The sequence below is a fragment of the Cygnus atratus genome, chromosome 14 (genome assembly GCF_013377495.2).
Source record: "Cygnus atratus isolate AKBS03 ecotype Queensland, Australia chromosome 14, CAtr_DNAZoo_HiC_assembly, whole genome shotgun sequence".
In the NCBI taxonomy this organism is placed as follows: Eukaryota; Metazoa; Chordata; class Aves; order Anseriformes; family Anatidae; genus Cygnus; species Cygnus atratus.
In genome coordinates, this window is record NC_066375.1 from 10,786,027 (window position 1) to 10,809,949 (window position 23,923).

Genomic DNA, 23,923 nt, shown 5'->3' on the forward strand with positions numbered 1-23,923 from the left:
TTCACCCACATCCTGCTCTGGGATGCTAGAGGGGAGATCCGCCTGGAAGACCACGAGGTCATGAGACTGGGTTTCTGTTGTGGAAATGGGAACACCGGTGGAGAAACACCAACACATTTACCCAATTTTGTGTGTTGAGCAGCTGAGGTGCAGTAAGGGGGAGGGAGCTGAGGTCAAAGGCTCCAGGCAGGACTTGTTTCACGTCGAATGTCGTGCTTCTTGTGCTTCATACCAAGATGTAACCTCCAGTCAAACATTTCAGCAACCAGCCACCCAGCAGAGGCTCGATGTGCGTGCCACCCCGTTCCAGGCCACGTGCTTGCCAAAACCTCTGGATGACTTCTCACTAGCTTCTTCCCCAAACAGCTCACGATCCAATTTCTGTTCAACCCCTCCCTTCTCAAAAATCTTCCCCACTCCAGCAAACGAAGAAAAGCAGACTGGTGTGCATTCCTTCCGTGAAATTAATGTAAAGTTTTAAATCTGTGGCAGGCCCGAACGTGACAAGACAAAGGAGGCGGCACTCGAGCTACAGGCAGCACCGCAAAAGCTGCAGTCCTACCACTCGGGAGAGCATTGCTGGTCAGAAACAGGAGCCTCATGACCTTCCTCTTGCATCAGACTTCTTCCCAACCAGCTATTTTCCCTGCTGTTCCTTCTCTAAACACATACCCCATTTTCCAGCTGAGCAAGCACAGTCAGCAGAACGGCCTGTGTGGAGGTTTTTTCCCCTCCACGCAAGGGAAGATTTCATCCTGCTCAGGTTCATGGGGGTGCCTGTCACCAGCAGCTCCATAGGAGCCATGGAAATTACACAAGTGGAACAGAAACACGAGATAAGGCAAACCTTTGAGGTCTGTCTGCCCGAAACAAGGTTTCCATATAAAACACATGCCTTCTTAGCATGACCTTGTTCCTTTCCTCCCTCTCCTCTTTCCTCCAGCAGCATCTCTCTGGGGAGCATCCGAGCACCAGGCTGGGTGGCCAGGAGCACCACAAGCTGCCCTTGTATTCCTCTGTTTACAGAAAGGGTGGGATTTAGAGGTGCCAAGTTCAGCAGTGCCCAAAGCCTGAGCACGGCAGGAAGCCTCCACAGCCAGCGCACACACATGCACTCTGGGGCTTCAGAGCTCTACCGAGTCCAGACAGTCCTTGCCAGAGGACTGGAGCTCGCCAAGAAACTCTGCTTATTGCAAAACCAGAACGCTGCTGTTAAAGGATATCTGATGGGGGAGACCGGCCCCGCAGCTTACCGAGGAGTTAATGCACTTACCAGGGCAGCGCTGCGCTGGCGCTGTGCAACGGAGCTGGGATCTCGGGGAGCCTTCAGGAATGCACAAAGCCAGATGCATTGCCTCTGCGGGAGGCAAGGAGAGCACCCTCCTGACCCGGGACACTCATTATTTCCCAGGAGACCGAAGCCAGCGAGCACAAAGCCCCGCAGCAGGCAAAGAGCAGCCCCAAACTTTCTGCTCACTAGAATGCAGATTTCAAACACACACACACACACAGAGTTCAACCCAAACCACAAAGCTGGAACCGCATCTGCTTTTTTAGGACCCAGCAGGGATAGGAGGAGAGAGAGAGACGCCAAGAACTGTGAGCACAACTAAACCCCTACGGAGCATGAACCCGTAACAGCACCCAAACCCTCGGGTATGTTAGAGCTCTTCTCTATCTTACTGTAAAGATATTAAAAGAGAAAGCCTGAAAAGCCTCTGGTCAAATCCACAGGCTGATTAAAAAAAAAAACCACCAGGGCTTTGAGGCTTAAAAGAAGGCACCTGTTTACAGGTGGAAAGAAGCCGCCTCTGATGCAGAAACCTTGGAGCTTCCCAGGACGTCCCAGCAGGACTTTTCTTTTTCCTGGAGGTAGCCAGAGGGGGAGAGGAGGGGAGCTGGAAAACAGCTGACTTGCCACAAGGAGAGATCAGCAGATGGGTATCCATTTCAATTAACATTTCAATTTCAATGGTAAAAGCTAGCCACTACGATAAGAAGGAATTTACATGTTAAGTGACTCATCAATAGGAAAGTTATTTTTTAAAATTAATAATTAACAGCAAGAATTATTGATAGTAATTATTAATTAATTTTTAAATTAAAAATGAGGGAACATTTTACATGTACTGAACTGAGTTTCTTTCTTCGCTAAAATTTAAGCACTAACTTTCCTCCCAGCGCAGGACAAGGAAACTCGATCATTTTGCAGAGCTGCCTGGCTTCCCAGCCTGCTTGGCACGCTGTGTGGCCCAACACAAAGGCTTCTTCAGGGGCCGTTCCAGCACTCATTTTCATCATGTACGCATGCTGTTAAAAAAAAAATACGGGATTGCAACTTTCTGTTTGATGAGGTTGGGTGAGAACTCCAAGATTGTGTGTCTCCACCATGAGTGCTGATAGTTTCTATCACCCAGTTTTTCCTGGGACAGGAGAGTGGTGCCTGATACCAGCAGCAGCTCTGCAGATAGAGCTTTTCAGAGAGGCAGGCAGACCCACAACCTAAGCTTTACGGAGAGTAATGTTTCCCTCATTTTTCAGCAATATCTTTCCCTAGAAACACTCCCAGAAAAATGTCAGCTGCACTCTGTGAGGCTGAAAAGCCCCCAGACACCAGTTCAGGTGACCCTGCAGTGCCCGAGACAAGCTGTCCAGATACCTGAGAGCACAGTTGCACAATACAGCTGAAACAAATTTCTGCCTGCAGCAAGATACAGGGATGGGTCCCACCTCCACCTTCCTCTTCCTCATTCCTGGCCCTCCAGGAGCCACCCTGAGCCCACAGGAATGTTCCTCCACCTCCAGATGATGCTGCACTGCTAACGGGGATCTATCGGCCTTCAGGAGCATCGTCTCTGTCACAAAGCCACTTTTTGAGGGAGGCATTTCCCAAAGTCTGTTATGACAAAATAAGCAACTATCTTCTCTCTTTCCAGAAAGGTTGAGTACCTGACCATTGCTGACTGCAAACGAACAGCAAGCTCTGCTTGCAGAGAAAACAGGAGCACAAGGAGCTCTTGCACGTATCAGAATACACCTCATTTGGCTAATTTAAGATGGTACCAACGCTGGATGAAAAAAAAAAAAGAAAAAAGAAATTTAAATACTATTTCTTGCCCAAACATTAAACGTTCTATCAAAGACAGTATTAAAACAATAATTTCACCAACTTTAATTGCATCTACTAAACCTAATCTCTAAGATCTAATTTCCACACTGCCAGGTAAAGACAGCCACAACCATCATTTGTTATTCATTCACGGCTCATTGACTCACCACCATTGCCAAGGCCTCAAGATATGGTCCCAATAAGGCAGAAAGTATTTTAGAATCAGGGAGGTGAAACTCAGACAGGGAAAATGTTGACTCTCCTCATGCAGACAGCTCAGGAGAGAACATTTTTCACATAGCTTATCACCGACATTGCAATCCTAGATAACATCAGATGATGGGAAGATGAGCAGAAGGGGTGCGATGCACAGCAGCACCCCCAAGTCCCAGCTGCTGGCAGAAAAAAAATGAGGAGCGGCCATGGAGGGGACGTGCAGGAGCCCTTCAGCATCCACCCGCTGGCACCACTGCATGTTTTCCCCTCTCCATTTTCTGGTTAATGAGGTCCCCCCTTCCTGCTGCCGGCCAGCTGGAAGGCATGAATCACAGAGGAAGGGCAGATCCTGCACACCCATCCTTCTCTCCAAATCCATCCAACAGAGCAGCCGGGCTGGCACAGACCTGCCTTCCTTTTTGCTAAGTGTCACATACCCAGGAAAAGCCCGTGCTGGGTCCCAAAGATGGGGACAAGGAGCCAGACAAGCCTCAGGGCAGAATGCATGCTGGAGAAGGAAAAAACAGGCAAGGAAAGTAAAAGGAGAGGAGCATCACTTCTTGGATGGAGCAAGAGTGCCAGAAAGGGAGAGCAAGCAGTTAAACGTCACTTCTCCCCAGGCCCACTGGGACCCCATGGGGATCATACCAGACGTCCACGCCTTGTTTTGCGGTTGGACTCTCAGAGCACTGGGTCCTTTATGGAAAGCTCTTTCAGCTGCCAGAGCAGGTCAGGATTTCCAGCACCACATGAGACCTGGGAAAGCCTGATGCAACTGAATGGAAGGCACAGAAAAGAAGTGAGAAATGAGAACCATGAAAAACCCACCATCCCTTCACCTGTATCACTTCCCTCTGCAAGGCCAGGAAAAGCCCAGAACCATCGCTCTCCATCTCTCCCTGTTCTCACTTGCACCTCCCGCTTGCCATAAAGACACATGGATAGCTCCCATTTCCTAGATGCCCACGCTGTGTGTGTGGTGCTTGTTACAGTCAGTACTACATCATACACACTTAGCAATGTGGCTGGTTCCTAGCCATTTCACGAAAAATTCAGTGCATCTGACTCCTTCGAACTGATCTACTGCTCTCAGCCCTCAATTCCTCCCAAGCAGCATCAGTCAGTATTTTCTTATCAAACGATAAGCTTCAGACTCAGGGCTGAGACAGAAAGAGGGGTGTAGGTCATCTCCTTGTGGTACAAGACAACTTTTAAACACTGCGTTACTGAGATCTGCACCAAACAAAGCCACATTGTATTTCCAGAAAGAGAACTTCGCTTAGTCGCCAAGGAGCCCGAGCCGCTTTAACCACGCCGTGCATCTCCCTCCAGGGGTGAGGCTCAGCACAGCTCCCCTCCGGATCACACCCACAGAGCGACCCTTAGCTTGTGCCATACATCCCACAGGGCTGGAGAGCAAAGGCTGTGACTTGCATCCCCTCCCCGCCAGATTTCCACAGGAGAGGCTACTGGGGGTGCCAAAGAGGCCGAATGAAGGTGCACCATGAGGCCACCGCAGCAGATCCAGGAGCAAAGCTGAAGGGCAAAGGCTGGCCGTCAGCTTGGAGCACAACAAAAATCATCGAGAATTGCTACCAGCAAGCTGCTCAAGAAAGGTTGCAGCTACAAGGATCAAACTTGCTGAGGGTGCCTGCTTGCCCCAGGTGTGCGCTGATCCTGGGGACTTTCATCCAACGCCATCCTTCTGGGAGGACTGGCTGCAGCGTCCCAGGGGCAGGCATGGCTTTCAACAGCTCGGAGCCCTGCTCGGCTGCCAGGTAAAGAATTTAGCAGCTAGTCAGAGTGCCAGCGAGAGCCAATTATAACTCAACTGACCTGCCTTGGCGCTAACACGCACGGGAATGTGCTGGCTGCAGGCTGCCAAATGCTGGAAAGCTATAAATGGGAGACGTTTGGAGAGAAAAGGATTAAGGAGCCAGCTTTTAACCAGGCTGAAGTGCATAGGACTGTACGTATTCTTTACGGAGGGAGAGAGAATGAGTAAGATCTTTGATGTAGTACTGGAAAAATACAGGCTCGCTCTTCTACAGACAGCAGTAGTCCTTACTTAATGGAAAGTGTTTCTTCTTTTCTCAAGTTAGATTATGACAATTCACCTTTTCTATACTTCTGCATGTTGCTTAAGCTCGTTATTCTTGGTAAAGTCTGGACACAGAGGAACAAAGGAAAAAGCCTTGCCCGTGCTTTGTAGCAGGAACCTCACCATAGGAAGTTGTGGGTTTTTTCTTGGATTTGGTCATGCAAGTGCCTGTCTTTCATGATCCAGCTGTCTAAGGGAGAGATCCTGTTGATTTATATTTGTGGCTGGGTGCAGTCATTTCACACACAAATGTGCAGAATTTTGCTGAACTCCACAAACCCTGGAAAAAAAGAAATTCCCAAAGTGTTGAAATAAGATCCCTGTTATGAAATAGCTCTCAGAAGTGCCTTGTTTACAATCCCTGGACACAAAAAGACATCCATCTTCCTAAGCAGCAGAGTGACCGAGCCGCCTTAGGGCCTTTCCTCCATCAAAGAGGCCGTCAGAAACGCCACCAGCAGCCCAGGACAGGCGTGAAATACAAGCGGCAAAGTATGCTGTGTTTCCACCTTGTGCTGATGGGGACAAATTGCTTTGCATTCCTGCCCCTGGAGAATTCTGTGTCTGGAGAATGAAGATAATGCTCACTGCCCTGCTGAGAGCTGCAGCCCCCGGCACAGCGCAGGAGGAGGAGGAAGAGGAGCACAAGTGGAGGAAGACCAGTATAGTGCTCACAGGGTCCACACCCTGTGCCAGCATGTCTCACAGCATGGAAGCAATGCACCAGGCTCATTTTAATTTTTCAAGAGGCCAGCAGCCTGAAACAAGCTGACAAGAACAATTCTCCTCTGTGTGCCAGCCAGCGTCTTCTGAGTCCATTTTAGTGTAACCTTTTATTTTAAAATGGGCTGAATTACTCAAATACTGACATTCCCTCCCCATCTTTGCCTTGGTGCTGCACTTGCGTGGCAGGTGAAGAACCCCCTCCAGAATGGCTAATCTGTCTTTCACGTAGAGACAACATGCACACACCACTGCCTTTTGCCAGTTTTCTCATAAAAAGTAGGCACCACTTCAGCAGTCTGTTTTTTTTTTTTCCCCTTCTTACACACAAAGCTGTTGGCCTGAGGGATGCAGGACTCTCTCCAAGATGACATAGCTCCAGGTGGGTCAAGGCTGAAAGTTTCCAGCTAAGAACCTGAAGGATTTGTTAAACATATGGACAGAGCAGAGGACTGGGAAACACACTCGATGCGCATGCAGTGGTTGAGAAAGCCAGAGCCATTTTTAAGTATGCTTAAAATTCTCATTTTGTCTGTCTCTGAACCATACAGCAAGCACATTTGCTGCAGACTATGTCACGTCTCCTTCCCTGGGCTCACAATTAAACCTTTGTGCAGAGAAGCAGCCACATGGCATCACCCTCCCTTCCTACAGCCTTCAGCTGGGCGGAAGACTAGAAGAAAAGTTTCTGACTGCAAGCAGAAAAATCATGGGTTAACCTGTGCCCAGGGAGGGCACCCCTGTACCGCAATTTGAAGCTTAAGGGCTTGCAGCTGCCTGCCAGAGGAGATACTCCTGCTTTGGTGGCAAGAAGGCAGGCCATGGCGTGAATGGCAAAGCCTGCTCGAAGTAGAGGCTTGGTACCTCCATCACGACTCGCTTCCTAACGGATCGGATCCATTCCTGACTGCAGAGACATCAGTTTTGCTGTCCCCGATACAAAACTCAACAGGACCAAAAATAGCCAGGGCGGCTGCAGCAGAAAGGCAAAGTAAGCAGAGACCACAGCACAGGGCCCTGCCTGGGCAGATGGGCAGCTGACAAGAGCGTGAAACGTGTTAAAGGGTCGAGTTTGGGTGTAAGGACACATCAGGAGCATGGCAAGACAACCATGGCTCTTAGTCACATGAGGACTTGAAACAACTACCACCATGGCTGATGAGCTCATAATTATGAAGTGTGGAAAAAATGTTTCTTTTTTGGGGTTTCCATAAAAAAAAACACAAAATGCAAGCCAGTATCTATTCTCTAACCAATACCGTCTCTCCAGACAAGGGTTTTAAGAGGAGCCTTCCAAAAGGCTTGCTAACCTCCTCCCAAGCAGTGCATGACGTGACCCAGCGGAGTGCCGCAGTCACGGCCAGCCCCTCACCTGCAGGCAGTGCTGGGAGCATCTCTGGGGCACACAAAATCCTGATCCTTGATCTTTGTCTACCAGAGACAGCCCTTCACGTATCCGATCACCAGCTTCTGTGCCAGCAAAAAATTTCCAGCATACCTGCCAGCCTCAATTAGCGTCCAGAACACAACTGGCATCCTTGCAAGCATCAATCTTATTGCCTTTATTTCTTAGGAACAGCATCCATCTGCTCCCAATAGCTCACATCTGGCATGCCACGAGGTATGAAAGAGCCTCAATGCCGTTCGAAGGAAATTATTCCTCCAGCCAAGAGGCTCATGCAGAACCGAGTTTAGTATTTGTCGTTACAAATTTACTACAAATCACACAGTTAGTTACCTGAGGTTTCAGATTTCAGAACTGCAACTTCATGTAGGGTTTGGTTCTGATTTTTGTTTTGTTTTTATCTGTAAAATGTTAATATTATGTAAATTGCCGTGTGATGGAAAACATCACACAGCGGTGGAGAAATACTGAGAATGAAGAATACGGAGAAAAACAGGGAGTGGGAGTAGGAAGCTTAATATAGAGATCTACGTACACAGAGCAGCAAAAATGCTCTGGAGCATTAACCCAGTGCCCTGATTTCCTCCTGCAATGAACAGCACATAGGAGGAGAGAGGTATTAGCCTGTTCAAGCATTCCCTTCCCAATTTCACTGCCTGGCATGGTACACCAAGCCTTCTCGTGATAACCCCAGAGCAGGTCCTGCATACTTCCCAACACATGAAATATTGCATTTATATTTCCAAACAGCTGTGAGGTGAGGAAACAGCCTCAGCCTCATGCTGGGCACACACTAGTTAAATTCCAGAACAAATGTTGGTCACTGGTCACTGTATGGGAGCTGACCATCTCCTGTGCAACCAAGGGATGGCCTATGCTGCAGCCAAAAGGAGGAAAGCAAATAATTTGGCAGAAATAGGTCTTGCTCTGCTTAAAGAAAAGCGGGGTGGTGCTTGGGAAGGCTGCTGCAGCCGTTACCTCTAGAGGGAATAGCAGAGGGCGGCAGCACCCAGCACTGCCCGAGGCCATGGGGTGACTCACTGCACTAATTAGCCAGGTCTGCAAACTAAGATCTTTATTGGTGAGATATTAACTTATTTTATTACCACAAATCCATTGCTGCTTCTTTCTTTTATCCTACAACCTTACACAATGATAATACTGAATTTCCATAGTTTTTCCATTATCACGAACCTGGCAAGTCTCAGAAGTGGCAGACGGGACCTCTCCTGCAGGGCTCAGCATCTAAGGACACTTCTGCCCGTTGGCCCAAACAAAGCAGGGGCTTCCTCCTCTCATCTGCACAAATCAGTGCAGGGAACAGTGAGTGAGAGGTCTTTGTGGGAAAGGGATCTTGCCCCAGCCAGTAAAGTTGCTTGATACACAGCTAGGAAAGCATTAGGGTCCTCAGGGAGCTTACAACCACTAGCAGCTTCCAACAAGAGAACTCAAAGCCTTAAACAAAACACTGATTATTTGGGGATTTTCAGGATGAATTTCACCATAGCTTTTCTCTTGCAACACAGGACAGTATTTATATACCTGCATTTGTGCCAAACTAGGACTTTCGCACACACGAGCCAGTCTCTCAGTATCAATGACAGCCAAAGGAAAGAGCTGTATAAGTTCACAGTATTCAAACAAAAGCTCGAATGCTCCTAAGGTGATAACAGCACATACTGCGGGCAATACCGTGACCACCAAGGTGGCTTTGACATTGTGGGAAGACAAATCCTGAATAGGCGATAGAGATGGGGGCACGGAGCAGTGGGCGTTGAGCACATCTGGGCCAGAGGGCGCATTATTTCAGTACGGGGGACACAGCCACTCTTGCATGTCTGTGTGCAGAGGCAGGGAACAGCACCAGGTTCGCTGCACGCTTCACCCCAGTTCAGCTGATCTGGCAGTTCCTGTTTCAAGCACCGTTCCCATCCGGCTGGGGAGGGAAGGACCCAAAATAGCCCCTGTGCCCTGCAACTGCAGTGGGAGCAGGACAGCCAGCGAGGCTGTCAGTAGTAAGAGTGCATGTGTTTGACTTGGCCCTACTCCTAAAATAATTGTTTGGCCACAATGGAAGGTGACAAACGATTCAGCTGCAACCCCACTGGGGAATACCAGGAGAAAATCCCCAGCCACTCACGCAACTGTGCTGGGACTGCTCTGAAATACCAGCATCACATCAGCCCCTGAGGGCAGCCCCCATCTGGTCCCACTGCCCTCACTGAACCCCAAGAACATCATCTCCCCTCTCCTGCTTGGATCAAACACCCTCCTCATCCCGCTGCCTGGGCTTAGCAGGAGGCTCCCTGACAGCAAAGGAGGGTACACCAACCTTCACCCAAATGTGGCCAGAGCTGCTGTTGAAAAAACAAAACCCTGCTCAGCTTCTGGCAGGAGTGTGCAAAGTGCAGCCAGAATCGCTGGAAACACAGATATTAAATTAACAAATATCTCTCCCCAAACATGCATGTACCAAGATTGCTCAGAGCTGTGAGTATGAGCAAGGCTGGATGGATTTTCACTGGATAATCCAAAAGACAGTTTTTCTTGACACAGGGATCACCTGTGGCTCCAGTTTCCAATTCTTCCTCTAATGCATCAAAAAGATCATCAGAATTGGACACATGAAAACTATTTTTCCCCTCTTACTATGTTTTCAGAAGCAGCTGAAACCTTTTAGCCAATTACTTTTTTTTTTTTAATAGCCAGCAGCATGAATAATTTCCAGCATGGAAAATTTCTGCCTAAAGAGCTAAAATTGGCATAGAATCATAAAACAGTCATATAATAAAGGCCTCCAGCAACTGCAACAGTCACTGCTACCGAGCCTACCTAGAGCATTTTTTTCCACTGTGCTAAGAGGATCTGTTTCACTCCTCTCCTTTCAATCCAATTTCCACTGTACTGCACCACAAGTTTAAAATAAGGACACCAGGAAGCATGTGCGATAACAGGGAAGGAAGGGAAAAACCACAATTTCATTCATTCTTTCAACAGAGCCAAAAAGGAGCAGTTACTTTTTTTTTTCTTGTTCAAGAAAATGCTGAGGGGAGCAGGGAAGGGGGATGTGCTTGGTTTGAACTTTCCCATCTGTACCACGATACTGTAAAGCAACTCTTCCTCTAGAGGTGCCCCAGGGCGTTTTGCAGACTTGTGCTTGCAGCACAGCCAGATTGTGTTTCTGTCTCCAAGCAGCCTCTGGTGACTACGACTTCCACCTAGGAGCATGCACAGCTCAAGCCAAGATGCAAGGGGAAGAAGAGAGGAAGGACAGCCACGATATCCCTGTGCGCCTTTCCCCACAGCAAGGCAGGCCACACAACGACAGGGGACACAGCACAGCTGGAGGGAGGCACTGCTTTGGCAGACACACACCACCAAAGTTTGCCCCTCTTGCAGCAAACGACGTCCCGAGCTTGGCTCTGACCTTGGAGCATCAGCGAAGAAGATGAGATGCTGCGGAGAAGGAAGAGCTGAGCTCCATTTCCTTCCAGCCCTGGCCGCAGCCCAACAGCTGTTCCCTGTTTATTTACTTTCATATTTCCTTGGTTACACAAGCAGCTGCTCGCAGCTTAACCCCTGCCTGCACCAGCAGTGACCCGCACCGCGCTGCCCACCTTGCCTTGCCCCGGCACGATGCTGCGGGTCAGGGGGAGGGCTGCTGAGGTCCTGAATGGAGCTGGGCTCTCAAAAGGGCTCAAAACATGGACATCCTCACGTCCAGGGCTCTGCAGAAGGTGCCTTGTCGGGCAGGGAACAGGGCACGCCTCGCCCAAACCCACCTGCACACCCACGCCGACAAAGGCTTTTCAAGTTGACCTGAAGCAAACTGACCAGCTGAACCTGCTAAAGCCATCTGGATTCCCCCAGGCTTACTTTGCTATGCGGGCCCAGATGCGCTGTAATTTTAGTAGCCTATTTGTGTCAGGATGCATCCAACCCCCAGCCGTTTAAAGAGAGGCATCCTCATTCCTGGGCAAGCACAGCACCCATTGAGATAAAGCATAAGGCTGCCCACAGCTTCGCACGAGCAGGGCGCTGGAGGGTGCCCAGCTCCTCTCCCAGTCCCAAACGCGGGCCAGGAGGGATGTGCCAGTGAGTTTTCTGGCAGGTCCACAGATCACTTCGTGCATTTTCCTTTCTCATCTGTACAGAGCCTGTTCCAGCAGCTCAGTTTGCGTTCTGGCTCATAAAGCTCAGCCAGACCCCTTGGCTCATCTCCACAGTACAAGGAGGGGGTGGAAAACACCCTTTGCCTGCTCGCCCAGAACACCGGCTCCAGTCTTCTGCAGCCCAGCCTGTCCCAATTGCCTTTCCAGCCTCCTCTCCCTCCATTCCTCCTTCATCTTCCTCCCAGCTGCCTCCTCTACCCCACACCGGGAGGTAATTGCTAAAGCAATGCACCTCGCTAGATAACAGGAGCTCCCAATTGCTTGCTCCCTGAAATGCCAACCTATGGCACAGGGACCCTGGGAACTGGTGTTTCTCAGCAGCGCCCCATTTTGGTGTGCTAGCAGTTGTGAAAGGCATGGAATTAGCTCCACAGGAGTGGAATTTGGGGCAAACTGTAACACACACACACAATAAAAAATGACCCACCACCACCTGCACAAATTCCAGCTGTGGGAATTCAAACACACCTATGTCCCCCCTGTAGCCCAGGGAGTGAGAGATGAAACTAAGACTGGGACATGCAGAAGCCCCAGGGTGTCCACACTGCATCGTGAGAGACACTGGAGCTAAGAGTGCAGCTTTTGAGGTTGCTTTGTTCTTGCTTTTTCAAGGATGTCCAGTACTGCACTTAAGTTTCCCCAGATCTAAACATTTTCTGGTACATTACAAAAGGAATGCTTGCCCCTAGCATAAAACATAAACCATTCTTTGCAATTTACCATGTCTTTCAATCCTCTGAAGTCCAAAACCCAAGATCTGGAGAAATGCTTACCTGCAGGTCGAAGAACTTGCTGTACCGTCGGTAGATGACTTCTGTGGACCCATTGGACCAGGTGACTTTGATAATGTACACCTGTAGGGAGCAAAGGAAGAGATCAGATGTGAGTGACAGAACAACCCACGGCACAATCCAATGGCTGCTAAACAGCTGGGCATCAACCAGGGAACTGCACAGAACACTTCAAGCAGCACTTAAAGTAGTTTCAGCAATACTAGAAAATAAGCCTGAATTATTAAGCTCCATGCTACAACTTAGCTGTCTACAAAATGTTTATTCATAATCGTGAATTGAGACAGATCCCTATCGCTAACTACAGCTATACAACAAACATGAAAGGGTGCTTCTACATAAACACACAGTCTCTCCAGACAGATACGTGATGAGTTAATAACGATGCCCTGGTGATCCTACCTATGGCTGCAGCATGGTTTGAGCCCCTGATTTCAAACCTGCATCCTGCTACGCAGTCCCCAAGGCCAGTCTGCACCCCAGAATGGGGCTTGTGAGGAGAACTCAAACCCCATACCATCCAAAATTCTGTTTTCCAGAAGCAGCTTTGCTGTCACCTTAAGGTTTTGTTTTCTGAGGGTTGCTGGGGTGCAGATTGCCCTCCTGTTACACAAAACGCTACACAACTAATACTAGCAATTCTAGGTTATTCACAAATCACATGACCAGGCTTTTACTGGTGATGAATGAGAGGGGGGGAAAAAAGGAAGAAAATACCCCAGCTTTATTAATCTTCCACGAAAGACAACAAGAAAATAACAGAATTGGGAAATTATTTATTTAATGTCCTTGCTTGTTGTTCACAGAAACCAGAGATGACCCTTGATGAGATGCCAGCATAACTCTCAAGTGTTGCAAACCTCATCCTTCGCTAATTGATAGCAGATTGGGTAAGCAGAACAAGGGTACATTCATTTTTCTTCTTACTATCATGTTCCACATATTTCCACCAGAAATTCCAGTATTAACTCACTGAAGCAGGAACAAACCATTCAGAAGACCAGGTGAACAGACCTGTTAGAAACTTCAGTCTAACATAATGAAGAGTGAAGGCTCTTAGGATGGTGATGTTCTGGTATTTAAAACACAGTCCCTTAACAGTTTCACAACGTTTCCCACAGAGACACATTTTTCCAGATGCTGGAACACAACCAACATCCCAGCCCAATATCCGAACTCAAATACCAGGAGACTTAAATGGCTAGCACAGCAGTAAACTGTTTGAGCTAACCAAACCTACTTGAATACTGTACTAAAGCTCTAATCGAAAGGCCATTCTGCTTCCCAAAGGGCTGACGCAGCACGAGCTACCAAGGTGAGGGGACTCGTAAGGAACCACAATCTCTTCCCAGTGGAACCACTTACAAGCTATGATGGAGAAGGAGGCAGCGAGATGAAGCATGTGCTCACCGCTAAAATAAAAAAATTCAGTAGTTTCAAGCCAGCAGTTCAATGACCACTTGTCTTAAGCCAGATGCTCAGCTCAAACACAGCTGCTGCTGCTTTGCTACCTTGCAGCAAGATGGCTGGGAACCACCACCACCACCTTCTCCCAGGCAAATTCAGAATCACCTGGCTTCACCTCCTGGGCCTTATTCAGCTAACCACAATCCTCTCTTTTCACTCAAAATATTATTTTGAACTGAAGGACCTGCACTTTCTGCACACTAACTCAAGGAAGACAGAGGACTCCCGCAGTACACTATTTGCAGCAGCTGCGAATATCTGGATATACAATGATACGTTACAAGAGGGGCTCTGACAACATGCTCAGTTACTACCAGACATGGCTTGACAAGTATTTTCCACTGGATTAGGCCAATACTTGTTTAAGCACATGCTCCTAGACCTCAACAGGTGAGAGACAACTTGGCTGAACTTAGTTTGCAATGAGAACAGGTTAAGTTGCATGACATGGCCTCAAATTCCTGAGAGCATCTGTACAGGTACCACCACTTACTGACACAAAGAAGTCACCTAGCCCAGCTGAACTTGAGCCTTGCACCTACTGCTTACATTTTGTGGATCATACCACCAGCAAGCCAAGCGTTAACTTCATGCTAAGCAAGCATCCAAGCTGCCTTTACCCTCACCCCAGGACTTGCGGGCAGGCCAGCATGAGCTCATTTTGGTTGGAAGCTCAGCTGATATCCCAGCTTTCTTACCAGTCTGCAGCACTTCATGGGGTTATATCACTGCTGGCTGCCTGCCTGGAGAACGCCTTCCACTGGGGCAGGAGGAAGAGCCAACTTTTCTTCATTGTTTATTCCTATTCTGCCTTTATTTGGAGTCAACAGTTTATTAGACTAGGATTTTAATCAGGATGTGGATTTGCTCAAGCCAGAATTAATTCAATGCTCAGAAGGGTAATAAAGCCATGAGATTTGAGGGCACTCCATGCTTTATTATACCCTTTGTAACTGAGGGAAGAAGACCTTCTCCCAGCTGATGAGCTCACTCCTGTTTTGCTGGAAGGCAGATCTCCCTGGGGTCAGGATAATGGTTTCTTGCTCATCCCATTTAAATAGCCGACAGGTCTCTGGGGATATCTCCTCATCTATCTGTGAAAAACTGAAGAGATAGGAAACCCCGCAAAACAGGGAGATCCTCAACATCCATAAAAATACTGTCTTCATGAAGCTGATTCCCCCTCTATTTGTGAGCATCCCTTGTCCTTGACTCCAGTGGCCCCATCCCACCAAGGTACTCTAGGCCAAAAATGCCACAGCTCTTTGATAATTCCCCCCGAGGGATGAAAAAAGAGACACCAGAAAGCAAAACTCAGGTGTTCATTAATTAACAAGGAAGCTGCAGATTTTGAAAGGAATAAATAGTACAGTTGGCCACTCTATGATGTTTTCACAGCCCCAACAAACTCAGTTTAGCCCTGGTAATCACAGGGACTGCACTGAGCAGCTCGCTCCTGCAGAGGCTGCTCTGAGGAAGGGCTGTATCCAAGCCTGGCTGTGTGGGTGAGGGCATGTGGAAACTTATTTCATGGGGCTTCTCCAGCTTCAAGCGAGCACTGCTGGAAGGGGGGAGCCACAGCCCAGGCCCCACAGCTCCTGGAGGGGTGGGGAGGGCCCAGCAGATGGCAGGGAGGCAGCGGGCGGCCGGGTCCAGGAGGGGGCTGCAGCCCCATCACGTGGGCCGGGCCCATGGCCAAAACCAACAGGCGAAGCTATCTAAATATTTACAGGCTCGCCCAGGCCAGCGGTGGTTTCTGCATGGTGGAGGGGATCTAGCTGACTCCGTGAAACCTGGAAACCGATGGCTGCCCTCACTCCAGAAAGGAAACCTCGCTCTCCCCACCCCGAGGGTCCCCATCCCTTGCCCTCCTCCAAACCACACTGCCACACGCCCATCACATCAAACCAGGCTCGATGGCTGAAGGCACCCTAGGCCACACTGAGCTTTGGGACAGGCAGTAATCACGAGGACTGAAACCTCCCCAGCTTAACTGCAGCCATAGGTCATGGCAGCACAGCTGAAACTCATGCCCCTGCTTCCGAAATTGCTGAAATGCAATTCATGGTGTTTGTCCCACTAGTGCACAGTACAGAGGAGGGGTACAAAGTTTTCAGTGCTACTCACGTGCCACATCCTGAAAAACCTGAGCACAAGGCCTTCCCCGCAAGCCTGAGCCTCAGGGCAGGGGGAATACTCAACCAGGAGACACCGTCACAGGTGGCCACCACCAAAACAAGGGAACGAGGTCTCCCCCGTTCCTCCACAGGGCTCCCCTTGGGCAGTGGGGAGACCAGAGGCCACTGGGACATGTTAGAGGTGCAGGTGGGGCTTGTTCAGCGCTGGTGGGGTGGAGCACTTCACAGTAATGCAAAGAACACCATGTGCTCCCATCCCTTGGAGGGATGGAGTGGAACAAATCCTTCACAGAAAATGGAAACCAACAGATGCGAAAGGCTGAACTCTGACAGACACAGCAGTGTTTTGGCTCCCTAGACTTCCTGCAAAGCTCTACGTTACAAGCAATTGGCTGTATACCAACTGTTTAAAAATTACTGATCAAGGAGTTTACCATCAGGCTCTCCATCTTCCAAGATTCTCCTTGGTCATGTTTGAAACCAAGTACCCTAAACAGGAATATAAAGATGGAAAAAAAAATACTAAAATAAAATACTGTAGCTTTCCCAGTCCATCGTCCTTATTCACCAGCTTGGTCCCTGCTGTCTCTTCCATGGCCTGGTGTGCAGTGCAGCCCTCCCACTGCTCCAGCGTTCCTGGAGACGCAGTTCAGAGGGAGACCGAGCCAGTGGAAAGTGGGACTGAAACCCTTCGTACTGGAACTGTCAGAAGTGACAGGTTGCTAAAAGCAATGCAAATGGCACCTGGCCAACCGTAACAGAGCTGTCAACAAAAGCTGCCAGTCAGCCATCATGGCAGCAAGGACTCTGGCAACCGTGGGGGAAATGTGCTGGCAGCTGGAGAATGCTTCCCTGGCTCCACAAGGGAGACCTGTGCTCCCCATGGAGTGGGCTGGGACATCCCTCCTGGGAAGGAGGGCCATAAGAGCCAGCATGGCAGGCACCAAGGAGGCTCCTCCGCTCGCCCAGATGCTGGGCACCACCTGGAGAGGCCAGGCAAGAGAGCTCACGTGCAAACCCACAGTGGTCAGAGGCCCAATGGCCGGGAACTGAGAGAAAGGGGAGGAGAAGCCACTGGAAATTATCTCTATCTGAAAGGCAACCCAGAGATTTTTTTTCTTCTTTTAAATAAATGGAGCAGCATGCCTGAGTCCTGGGAGCTGCCAGACCTGGGAGTGCTCTTCCTGAGACTGATACGAGTCTCGGTGCTGCAGATAACAGCGGCTTCTGGTGACTTCCACAGCAAAAAGTGGCTGAGGACTCTGAAGGCCTTCACAGGCCCTCAGTTTTACGCTTCTCCAGGAGGCATGTTGTCACATAAAACCATGGCTACAGAGCACAGATGGTTCGATGGGCTGACTTGAAGCAATGGGATTAGGAACAGAAACAAAAAATAAAAATAGTTCCCCATTCTTGAAACGCAAGGCCATATGACCTTCTAGAATAATCACGTCTGGACTCCCTACGTAAACACACTAAGGACATGCACAGAGCACAACCAGGAATCTGCCTGGACTGCTCAAATTTGGGGAAGAAGGCAGACCGCAGCTGCAGGAAAGCCCAGAGCTGCGGCTGCAGCCTCTCTCCTCCCACAGCTTCTCCAACGAGACTTGGAAAATGTCCCGGCTGTGGGGGTACACGTACTGCTCTGGGGAGAGGGCAGGCGCTGTGAGCTCTCTCCAGTCCGTGAGCTCTCTGAGGGCACCCCAGTCCCCAAGGAGGCTGCAAGCCCACCCAACACAGCTCAGCCCCATCCTGCCACATCAGCTTGAGCCCAAGGGCAGCGCACCCACACCCGCACAGCACTGCCAGACAAAACTCTTTCTGCAGGCCACTCCAGCACACTGCCGCAGGCTGGCTGGCAGCAGCCCCCACCGAGCTCCCATGTCTCTGAAACAACTCCGTGCCCATAGAGAAAGAAGGAGTGCCCAAGAAGGGAGAACACGGCTACAAGGGATTCTCCTCCTGCTCACGTGGCAGGAGAAAGCCCTCTCTGGCAGCAGGCAGGCTGGAGTCTCAGCCACTGGGGGATCTGGGGCAGCATCCCGCTGGCTCCCCTGCATACTCAAAGGCTTTCCAGGTTCAGTGCCAGCCAGATGCACATGAAGAGCAGCAGATGAGAAAGCACTGTTGCTGTCACCTACAAAGACACTTCCACAGGGGTCCAGAACACCCATCTCTACCCACCCGTCACTGACAAGCATCAGTGTCTGTCCACAAAGGTTCAGCAGAGCTCCGAGGGCACAGTCAGACATAACAGCCTCCAACAGACAGAGCTGTCTGCAGAGCTGTTTCAAATGGGTTTGAGTCTGTGTGGTCCTGGGCCCAGAGAGACTACGTACAATAAACCTCTCTGTGGAAAACTCCACAGATTTAAAGCATCTTTCGCCAGCAGAGGGGAAAAAGCATCAGTCTCTTTATTCCACATGCCCTCTCTCACACCCCGAGAGGCAAGGAAACAATGAGAGAGCCTGGGGAGCCGACAGCCCCAGCCACGAGAAAGGAGCACCGAGAAATTCAAAGGGGCAGAGAAACCAAAGCAGCTGAGGGAACGAACCAAAACAGACCAGGGTTTAATATAGAGAAGGGAGTGGGAAATTGTAAGAGGAAAAGAGAAAAAAAAATAGAGGGAGGTGGCTGGAAACAAAGAAAGTTCTTGGCGGCAAGCTGCTGTGCTTGGCCCTTCTCCATCAGCCTTCTCTGCAGCAGGAGCACAGGGCTGCCGAGGGGAGCAGGGGCTCTGGTGCTGCATGACACCATAACTTGGAGCAAGAGGGACAGCAAGCCCCAGCTCCATCCTTAGAGACCGTGCCAGCCCTGCTTTGAGGACAGGAAAAGCCAGAAGGGCCATGCTGTTTCAGATGGCACCGAGAATGCCACAGAGAAGCAACAGATGCGGGACATTTCGGATGCTGCTGTGATTTCTCTAGTTTAGCAGAGGAAGGGGGAAGAAGCAGGAAGACAGATTGCAGGGAGGAGGTGGGTAACAGGGATACAGGTGGCACAAGGACGGGAACATCCTCACCGTCACGTCAAATAACCAAAGACCACGTGCCCAGGAGCTGCTCAACTACAAGCCAACCACATCCCCCAGCTCTGACTCAACCCTTGTTCCACTGTACCCTTCCTTACAGCTCCAGTGAGCAACAGATCATCCTGTCCTGCTGCTGCAAAGCTGTGCACAAGTGTGTGGTCACGCAGGTCACAGGGACCCCAAGGACAAACCCACCAAGCCTTGCTCAACTATGACGCAGGCTCCTCTCACCAAACATACACACCGGCTTGTTTGCCATGAGTCATGCTGAAGGTCAAACATGGATGCTTTTGTTTCCTATTTCCCACTGCTACGTGAAAGGGCCGGAAAACAGATATACCCTCCAAAGCAAAGCTGTGAGGGACCAAGGTCACCAGACCCCTGAGCAGGCAGTGCAATGGCCCTGACACTGAAGTTCACTGCTGGGATTGCATATGAGCACCAGCTTTCCAGTCTGCAGGCAGAGCCTCAGCAGACACTTACCAGGCAGGATTTGGTCCTTCCACCGACCTGTGACATTCAAGATTTTCACCAGCATTAGGTAACGCAAACAGGGAAGAAAAACAAAGGAGAGTTTGCATTTGATTGTTGGTTTCACCCACAAAGCCAAAAGTGCTCCCTGAAGCCTCAACTCTCTTAAGGAGCAAGAAGTCGGAAGGATTGATCAGATCTCTAACACTGCACAACAGACACAAGAATGGATCCAAATTTCACCCCATCTACAGCTCCAGGCACCCTGCCTTTGGCCTGCCACAAACAGGAGAGCATCAGGCAGCTGACAGGAAAAAGGACTAGATACAGCAGAACCACAGGACAAAGCAGCAAAACAATGCTGAGGATGCTAAGAGCCCTCAAACTTTCAGGGCCAAAGGCCAGATGCTCAGAAACTCTGCTGCAACAGAGACTCCAACATCACGGGTTCAGCCTTGCTTTATATGGTCTAGTTTCACTTTTCCCCTCTTTAACTCCTCACTTAGTTAACAGCCGCTGGATGGATTTCATTCTATTCATTTTAACCTTCTGCTTCCTCTGTCTCAGTGCACCCAGCTCCTCCGGGTCCCCACAGGACATTCCAGCCATGCCAGCAGCACGGTCACCCTCCGCAAAGAGCATCACACTGGGGAGAGTCATCCCCCGATGTCCTTTTTAAGCCAAACAACCGGTGTGATTCACAACAGAAAAAATAAAGCAGCTGTACGTGGTAACTTGGGGCCAGGTCCCCTCGGACCTGTGTTCCAATGGACCACGTCAGGACTGGGCAACTCTGACACAAGCCATGGGACAAGTCGTTCAGAAGGCATCTCCTGCTCTATACATATAAGGCACTGAGGAACGACTGAATCTGTAGATCAGCAATCTTCTTTCCCTTGCCAGTAGAGCATTCTTCTCCGAATACTGAATAATCAATTCCAGATAAGCAATAGGGTTGGGCTGCGTGATGAATTAAACCACAAATAGTCTCATGACTACAAGGCACAGGAGCAGAGAAGATACCTACTAACACTTTATAAATTCACAATTTAAAATAACAACACGTTAATTTTTTGAATGTGGTTTTAATCAAACTTGTTTTAAAATATCTATAGACTCTATAACCTAGACACCAAATTCCAACACCCACAGTTAATTACTTTTACAAGGCAGCTGCAGATGCAAATGAGGCAGTTAAATATGCATGGATATTCACCTTGTTTAAAGTTTGCAATCTTGTTAACTGAGCTTGTAAAATAAATGTATGCTGTACACTTTGTTTAAATTTTCCTTTTTCAAAGTGATATTTGTGTGCATTGAGGCTGGGAAAGGAAGTCCCTGCAAGAGCATAGTCCAGGTTTTCCAATAACCTAGCAAAAACATACAGCATGCTGCTCTTCCCCCCCCCCCGTCAGATGTATATATAATTTTGTTCTGTGCTCTTGAGCACACATTTTAAAACTATATGAGTTATGGAAGTATTCTTAGTGGACAGGATCATAGAAATGAAGGTGCAATTCAATGGCATGGTTATTAACACATAGAACAAAATGCAAAAGCTGCAGCTGTATTACAAAGAAAGCTCCTAAAGCTTCCTTAAGGGCAAGAAAACAACTAAGATCTGGATTTAGTAAGCAAAAGCTGTATTTTTGAGACTTCTACTAGGAATAACAAACACAAAGCTATAAAAAGATCCTGCATGAAGTCCTTTAAAGGAAAATTTAGTCTGTTTCAACTACGGTTTTGTTTTGGGTCTTTTCTGAATAAACATCCATTTATCAGAATTTGAGACTTGGCCAGACAATAGAAATGACAGTCTGCTACTCTGTCGCCCAGAATGATTATTTTTAAACTTTGCTTTTGGATTTTGTCTTTTCAAATGAATTTAATTTGCAATACGGTTCTGGAGCCCTCGCTGCCAGTGTCCCTGAGCACTAGACCTCCGGGACATGAGCTGTAATCACTTGAAATGCGATTGCATCGGAAATGTCACCGCAGGGTGACCCTCACCCTCTGCCTGATGGGAGGGAGTCTTTCTTCTTCATTCCGATGGTCCCAAGCTCAGCTGTTCTCCTGACAGAGCCCGAGCAGCACATCCAGCAACTCACACCTGCCAAAAAATCATTTCTCCAACTGCCCTATCCATAAAAATATTATTTTAATATATCAGTAAAAAAGCTTAAATATACAAATGGCACAATTTAAAGACCAGGGTTAGGAGGTCAGGAGAGAAGGTACAACAACAATACACCGAAAAAGGGTTTCACAGCTAGAAGAGCAAACTCGAGGCTCCTATCACTTGGAGCAAGAATCTAGGTTTTCCTTCCCCTCCTGGCCCTTCTCCTTGTACAATCTGAGTTGGTTTGACAAGAACAGGAGGCAGACGTGTTGGCCTCACACCATGCCAACACTACAGCAGTAAAAAACCTTCCAGGAGTACAAGGCTAGCTGCAGGGACAAAAGCAGCGAGACAGCAGCACTGCCTCTCTTCCACCGGGAAAATGCACAAACAGATGCACTTGACTGGCAAGGTGCAGAAGAACACTGGGCAGCATTAGGGTCCCCAGTTAAATCCTGACACAGCACACGTTAAAGCTAGCGTTTGGGTACCCCCACCCACCGGCATGCATCTCGTGGGGTCCTTATCCTTGTGCAGGGCAGAGCCCTGCATCAGGGAGCGATGCTGCTCCTGGCTCTGCCTCCGTCTGAGCAACCCCTGGCCTCTTCCAGCCAGAAAAGCAGCATCAGCCAGCTGGGAACGGGCCATGAAGGGTTAGGAAAGGATGGAAATACAGAGGCCCCGTGCAGCCTGTGTCCCTGGAAACTGTTACATGTGACATTTCTCGCAGGGCTGTGAAACTCGGAGGCGTTTGAGGGTGAAAGGCCGAGGCAGGGATGGAGGGTGAGCTGTGCTCATGGATGAGCAGCACCGGGAAACACAGGGAGAAATGCTACTGCCCAGCACCAAAATGGCATTTGATCACTTTTTGATAAGGCAGGCAAATACTTCAAAACCACCCCCTCCCCCAGCTTAGGAAATGCGTCTCCTGCTTCACATCAGAGCTTGCAAAAGCACAAGTTTTTGTCTCGGTTGCACAATGCTCTCTGTATCGATTACCAAGGTGATGGGTGAACCCTGCCAGCCCGAACAGAGCTGGCCTCTTCAAAATCATCCCACCGCAGGAATAAACAAGGACTTTGAAACACTGGTTTGCTATCACTTCTCTGGGAAACTGGAATTTCACGGTTTTTTGCTGTGGCCTCATGCAGCCAACACAACTGCACCTTTGTCCAGCACAAAAGAAAAGCCTCACGGATGCAGAGCGGAGGCCAGACCCAAGCGTTACAGGTCAGCCGTGGGTCGGGCAGAGCAGAGGCAACGGGAGGAAGAGCCACAGGGCTCCCCGCGAGCTGCTGCCTCCAGGGATGGCAGAGAGCACATTTATTTCGGAGAGCAGAAGCGAGCAAGCAAAGGTTTAGCACACACACTTAGTGGTTGACTTTGCTTTGCTGTTTGCCAACAGATACAGTCTGAAGTGAGATGACTCAGCCGGGATTTGCTGCCTCTCTTCGCAGAGGAAGGGGAGGAAAAAAAAAAAAAGGTTTTGATTCCATATAATTAACTGGCTTTGTGGATCTGCCTCGTTCCTATCGATCCCCTCCAGCAAGGCGAGCGCTCCCGTTTACTCCAGCACTGCTGCAGGGAGGCCGCTGCCTGCCCCTCCCTGGGCTCAGCCCGCCCTGGCTCGCATGGCCGAGTTTGGGTCCAAGACAAGTACAGGGAAAGATTAGAGGCAGAGGACTCGAGCCGCCAGTGGAGAAGGGAGCGGGCAGCCAAGCAGCCGAGCTGCACAGCTGACTGTCATGAGCTCTGTGCAGACACTTCTCCGCCGTCTCCTCTGCACGCTCAGGATCCGGCCGCGGAGCTGCCGCCCCGCTGCACCCACCCAGCGATACGTCTTCATAAACACTGCTGTCCCCATTTTCCAGCCCAATAGGATTATTTGTGCTATGCCCAACTCCACCCGCTCCCCCACTGCAGAGCTGTGCGGGAACCCTGGCAGGCGAGCAGGGATGGTGCCCAAACGGGACGGTGCCCAGCCCGCGGGTTGCATTTCCCAGCAGTGGGGACTCGGATCTGGAGGGACAGCAGGAGCCCAAGGGCTGTGAGGTGCCCTCAGCCCCTGCAAAGTACAAAAAGGCCCAGAAGAGAAAAGGGAGGAGCAGCCCCAGGCAACCCCAGCACACCCGTTACAGGACCTGAGGGCGAAGCAACAGATCTGCCAAGACAAACAC

At 49.6% G+C, this 23,923-nt stretch overlaps 1 protein-coding gene across 2 annotated transcripts in view; it reads right to left on the reverse strand.

The window, feature by feature from the left end:
• The window catches only part of SH3PXD2B (SH3 and PX domains 2B), a 72,485-nt gene that overhangs the window by 46,535 nt on the left and 2,027 nt on the right, over positions 1-23,923 (reverse strand). For both annotated transcript variants that reach the window (XM_035559564.2, XM_035559565.2), the window contains exon 2: positions 12,500-12,580. In XM_035559564.2, the coding sequence (XP_035415457.1) occupies positions 12,500-12,580 (81 nt within the window). The remainder of the gene's footprint in view (positions 1-12,499; positions 12,581-23,923) is intronic.